Source organism: Amblyomma maculatum, chromosome 11 (assembly GCF_055883805.1).
Source record: "Amblyomma maculatum isolate TAMU_Amacu chromosome 11, ASM5588380v1, whole genome shotgun sequence".
Classification (NCBI taxonomy): domain Eukaryota; kingdom Metazoa; phylum Arthropoda; class Arachnida; order Ixodida; family Ixodidae; genus Amblyomma; species Amblyomma maculatum.
Window position 1 is genome coordinate 10135092 of NC_139354.1, and position 5836 is coordinate 10140927.

General features: G+C 43.8%; 1 protein-coding gene across 1 annotated transcript in view; it reads left to right on the forward strand.

Moving 5' to 3' along the window:
* The window catches only part of LOC146172833 (uncharacterized), a 7747-nt gene extending 4943 nt beyond the window's left edge, over positions 1 to 2804 (forward strand). The window contains exons 3-4 of the mRNA XM_084584483.1: positions 1351 to 1492; positions 2518 to 2804. Coding sequence (XP_084440609.1) covers positions 1351 to 1492; positions 2518 to 2619 — 244 coding nt within the window. The 3' untranslated portion in view covers positions 2620 to 2804. The remainder of the gene's footprint in view (positions 1 to 1350; positions 1493 to 2517) is intronic.
* Positions 2805 to 5836: the final 3032 nt, after the last annotated feature.

Sequence of the window (5836 nt, forward strand, 5' to 3'; positions counted from 1 at the left end):
AGGCACAATTATTCTTCTTGTATTTGCCTCGGATGTCATGGCACCGACACTGTGCAAAACGGAGCACATTATATCTCTCTCTTTTGGCTGTATTTTCTGAACTGTGTAGAGCCCATGAATTGGTTGATGTGCTTGGAAACTCGGCCTCGCAGGAAGTTTCGACAAGAGCACTGTGGGTCAGTGATCGCAAGTTCACTTCGGCCATGCGATTCCTAATCCATATGGGCAATGTCCACAGCAGTGTCATCCGCGGTCACTAGGGTTTCGCCTGCTACTGAGAACCTGAAGGGGTTATGAAGGAATGTTCCACTGCCGCCCCTATGCATTTATCGGGGGCCCAGGCATGCTGAGAGGCCATGCGAACAACGTTCATAAAATAGGCGATAGGCATGGTGTTATAGTTAAATTCCAACGCTTGTTATCAGCCTGTTTGAACATCTTTAAGCATATGCTTTTGTATTGGAGCCATGCTGGTGATCGTCTTGTGCTGTTTTTCCTTTCTGATCTGAGCATTGCGAGCACAGATGTCTGCTATGTGTCTACTAGGATTAATATATGAAAGCCTCACTTGTTTAGGTGGTTGGTCTCAAGTCTAAGAGTCTGAGACACATGGATCGCTTCTGCCGATTTATTAAACCTAAAATTGTGTCTCAGGCACTCAGTCAATGTTCTTTAAGGAAGCTTCAGACGGAGTCTTACTTTTATTACTCCTTGGTTAACGTATGAAAAAGTAATCCCTGTGAAGTTCGTCTAAATGCTAGTGAATGCACCGATCAAAAAATATTTGCTATTCGCATTCCTTCCCCATGCTGAGTAATGCGCCTTATCATATTAACTATCCGGTCTGGATGAATTCGAGTGTCAGGACTGTTTGGTTAAAAGAACTAAAGATAAGGAAGGAGAAGGCCAAAAAAATATTAGGTTAGGTCACGAAGTTTAGATTAGAGCATGGTTGCCGAGACACGAAGACTACAACTCGATGTCTGCACGCAAATGAAAAGCGTTGTTTCCTTTGGGCGTTTTTTCATTTGCGTGCAGACACAGTGTTGTAGCCTTCGTGTTTCGGCAACCTGGCTTCCGGCCTCCTTTTCTCCCCCTTATTCCTTTAGGCGTTACTAATAACGCCAAAGGATGCCACATAAAAAGATTTTTGCGCCTCACATATGAGCGCGGCCTTCATGAAATTTCGAAGGCTCACAGTGCGAAGAAACACGGCAGCACTGAAAGATTTCCTCGTGAATTCGCAACAAAATGAACACATCAGCGTGATCTGTGGGTAGCTCTTTTTACTTATGACTACAAAAATTGCCAAAGAAAACAAATGGTTGCTTCTGTTTTCTATCTCTCCAGCACTTACAAACTCTGCGACGGAGAAACCGACTTGGAAATGGCTTTAGGTCAACTATGGGACAACAAATGCCCTGTTCCCGAAATTACAGCACCTGCTTCGCTAGGCCTCACCTTGAACCCTATAGTGGAGTTCGCCATTGGGGTAAGTGGCTGGGCAGCTTCCTTTTCAGTCATTAGAAATTACGTAGGCTACTAGGCAAAATGCAAATCTATCCAGATAATTTTAGAACGCAGGGCCCATGTGCTCGTGGGCGCTTCAACTGTAAGAAAAGCCCAAATATACTGTACCAATATTATTGAGCTATAATTTACAATTTCAGGCTACAGGTATAGATTTAGCAATCCTAGAAAAAGCTGGTGCGTCACGAAACTGTCACTGTTGAAGAGCGGTCACGTGATTTGAGGACGTCATTAAACTCTCGACCATTCAGCGCTCAGCAGCAGGTCAGAAAGTCACATAACCTGAGTGCTGAAAGGTGGTTTGTCGAGAAGGTGCGTGACGTCACGAGACCACAATCGCGACACGCTAAGCATTCTTGCTGCCTGGGCACCAGGTGCGCGGATGTTCGACCTTTCTATGACCGGTCTCCTCTGTCCGCATATTTCTTACCTTTCGTTAAAGCTTGTGCCCAGAGGTAGTTGCGAAGAATATTTGAATTTACTAGTGCGCAAGGGATTGCATACGTAGCATTCTAACTTTCCGAAATCTTTGTTTGTTAGTGCGCGATACTTAACAGCCCGCTCTCCCCTGTGTTCAAACTTTTGTCCCTTGTGGCGGCTCGGTTAACCGAAGTGGTCTGGCAGTAATTTGAGCGTCGTGAGGTACAATCACTCATATGTCGCGTTAACACCAGTTTTCCAATAATCACAAGCTTTCTCTGGCCTTATGTTTCGGCTCTTTTGAGGCAATACTTGTAGTATAATTAATATTTGTCTCTTCCTTGTTCGGCTTCAGGAGAGGTACTATCCGTTGTGCTATTTGGCGATGCTGCTGTCGAGCTATTAGTAGCGCAGTATCGCAGGCCAACTTTGCAGGAATGCAAATTCGTTGCTGGCTGCAAGGGAAAACCTAAATTCGGTAGCAGGTTATGAAGCCAAGTTAATGTGTTTTGTGATTCATGAAGTGTTCAAAGAGGGTGTGTGCTAATTTTATTTTCCCTTTTGCAGAAAGCACCGACTACAGTGACACTCCGGCTCAAGGTTACCGACGACGGGCAAAACGTTGGGTGCGAATCATTCAAGTTGGACATAGAAAAAGCAGATTCTTGAGGGCACAAATGTGAATGAAAAAAATCCATGAGAAACTGCGTTACATGTAACGCAGTAGCATGGTACAAAATGTGAAATAAAAAAGAAGATTTAATAATGGAATACTTTTGTATTGAGTGGTGGGCTTTCATAAAATCACACGTTTACTCGCTCTTGCACAATATTTTACCCACGCAAGGGCTATTTTGGGCAATTAATAATCATAAACTTACGAACCCTACTCACACCATCAATCTCGAAATGCAGCTAGCGTACAAACTTCGATGCTCTTTGCCTCTGTGCTTAAAGCCGTCCAGTTTCTCTTACCGAAGGGCCATCAACCAGCCATTAAATTTTGTCCCGTCGGTTTGTGTAATGCACTTTCTCAACTGAGTGACTCCCTTGTATCCCCCCCCCCCCCCCCCAAATACCCTTTGGTCATTCCGACGTTTCAAATGGGCATTAAATATTACGTATATCTGCACATGAATTCCTCAGGCGCTATGTTTTGCATGGCGCAATATACCGGGCTAATCAATATATCTTACATACGGCGCTAAGAGGAGAGCGGGAGGAGTAAACTGTCTTACAGAAATTATATAAAATGATTGCCGTAGTCGTAATCAAAACTACGCAAGCTTGGAGCATATGCTACATGTTTGCTTGCCCCACAATCGTCGTTGCCCTTAATCACGCAAACTCCCACCCAGAGACTGGTCGAGTGGTTTCCTTCTGGCACTTCCGCGTATTAGTTATCTTGTACGGTTACTGAAAGACATGAAACTTGAAATCTTGGAATAGTTCTGATGGTGTAAGGGTAGTGAACTAGCTCACATTAAGAACCGTGGCCGCGTGGGCGACAAGGGAGCGTCAGAAAGTAAGGAGAAAAAAAAATGTTTTTTTTTTCATCGTGTCTGGTAGATGGCGTCACTAGGAAGTGCGCTAGGATCGAGCGCCATTTCTATGCAGAAAAGCGTGAAGTTGCAGAGAGGTTCAGTTAAAGTGCTGCCCCAAAAATAGGCATTACAAAATTCAGCGTAACTAGCGTTGCTCATTGCTTCGCGTTGCGTGATGACCGGTGGTGCAACGAGAATTTTTGAAAAAACAAAAAGCAAAAAGGGGGGGTTTAAGCATAGCTGGAACCTAGTGATACAGAGGGAAAGCAGTGAGCGTTGCAGCGAAATTTTCTGCGGAAACCTGGATTTAATGTGCCACCGTCACAAAGTTCGAACGAGCCTTCAGTCCTAGAAGCTCGCTGTTGTTGTTCGCCTCTACCACTACCAACTACCGTGTTATCTGCCTTCTTTTTTTACTTCTTGTTCTTATCTCCTTCATTCTTCTTTTTCTCTTCTTCCTTTCTTCCTTCTTTTCTTTCTTCTTCCTTTTCTCCTTCTATTCCTTTTTCATCTTCCGCGATGCCACGGTGCTATGCTGATGGCTTGAGAACCAAGCGCGGTATAGCTTTCGCTACAAAAAAAATGTACATCTATCTGTTTCGAGGTAGAGCAGCGAACCCCGGAGCTCTCTGAAAGCCTCTGAAGGTGCTGCCGAAAAATGGGGCGACGCAGAATATGAAAGTAAATGGAGATATTAGGCTCGTGCAGATCAAAAAGAAGCTGCGGGAGTGAGATATGTTATACAAATGTCATCAGACGGCTCATATTGCTTGTTGTGTAAACAAAGAGCACCAGAGACACGTCAACGTAGGTGTTCTCTCGGCAACAGACAAGTTGCCGGCGTCTTCTTGCACTTGGTCTCTGGTGAGAGAAAACCTCTTGCATTCTGACGACCGACATAATAAAACATAATACCTAAAAATAACAAAGTGAAATTTGTCATAACTTGTGAGGCTGAGGAAAATGGAGCACAGAAATTCGTTTTCATTAAGAAATATTTTTTCTCAAAAAAAAATTTGTGTCGTTGAAAAGTGGTCGTCGCACAAAAGTGACTGATTTTGTTTTTGAAAAGTAACAATTTTTTCCACCCTTGTCATTGTTGATGAGAGGAACTTCCTGCAAACGTGTTTCGAAATCAGTTGGCATGAAGAGACAGTATTAAAATTGTGCACACATTTTAAGCCAAGTAGGGCCCTGTACTTGTGTCAGTAGGCTGCTTGCCAATGACTAAAACTAGGATTACAGGAATAATAGCTGTACATTTGGGCTGCCATGAAGGGGAGCTGGGGAAGTACAAATAAATGATAAAAAATATGAAGGAGGTACTGAGCGGAATAGTGGCGACGACGTTGGTAACCGTTGTTGCTTGGTGGAATAAATGTTTGCTGCCTCTATGGTGCCTATGAGACTACCCTCTCAATCAAACACGTTATCTGGCATGGTCCTCAGGATTTTTAGGTAGGGTGCCGTACACGGGCTCTCGAACTCGGCTATCTAAAGAGTTCCTAGTAACCAATCCAGTTTCCGAGACAACTTTCAATTGCATGGCTGCTGTGGCTTACTGTAAGATACTGTTATGCACATACTGTACGGAGCGCCCTAAAATTCCAACGCGGAGCAAAAATTTGCTGTGACAGTTTATCTTCCGCTCGCATCAAATATTTCAATTGCAGTAAACAATAAATGAATTGCATTTTTGAAAATAACTTTGAAGTAGCTCTAAAATATCTCACGATACGTTTGTGAACATATTGAGAGAAACGGTCTGTGGTTCGGATACCTAGAAATGTGCTGCTTTTCAAGTCCGTATTGCGCTTATTGAGAGTATTTAAGACTGCTGCACAAAAGCAATGACGCGCTTTAGAATGTTCCCGAACATCGAGCGCCCTTTCTATGCGGAGAAGCGTGAACCGAAGTTGCAGAGAGGTTCTGTTAAGGAGATGGATGAACATGGGCATCGCAAAAATCAACGTAACTATCACTGCTGATTACTTCGTATCGCATGATTATCGGTTGTGTAACGAGCTCTTGAAGACAAAATGCACAGCTTTCTTTTTATTTGGTGACGGGGCGGCAAACCTCGGAGCTGTCTGAAAGCCTCTGAAGGATAGTCTCCCAAAAGGGGGTGAGGCAGGCAAGTTAGAACTGCCTACCTGTCAGGAGGGGGGAGGGGGGGCAAGGAGGGTTAAGAGGTTCTGGAAATATATAGCTTTGATGCCTTCACACATTCTGTGACACGAACAGTTAATAACTACTTCCAGAATATGTCGAAACACATTTGACAAGCCGAATGACTAAGATGATTGCTAACCATCAAACACGGGTCTAGGGAGATTCACATA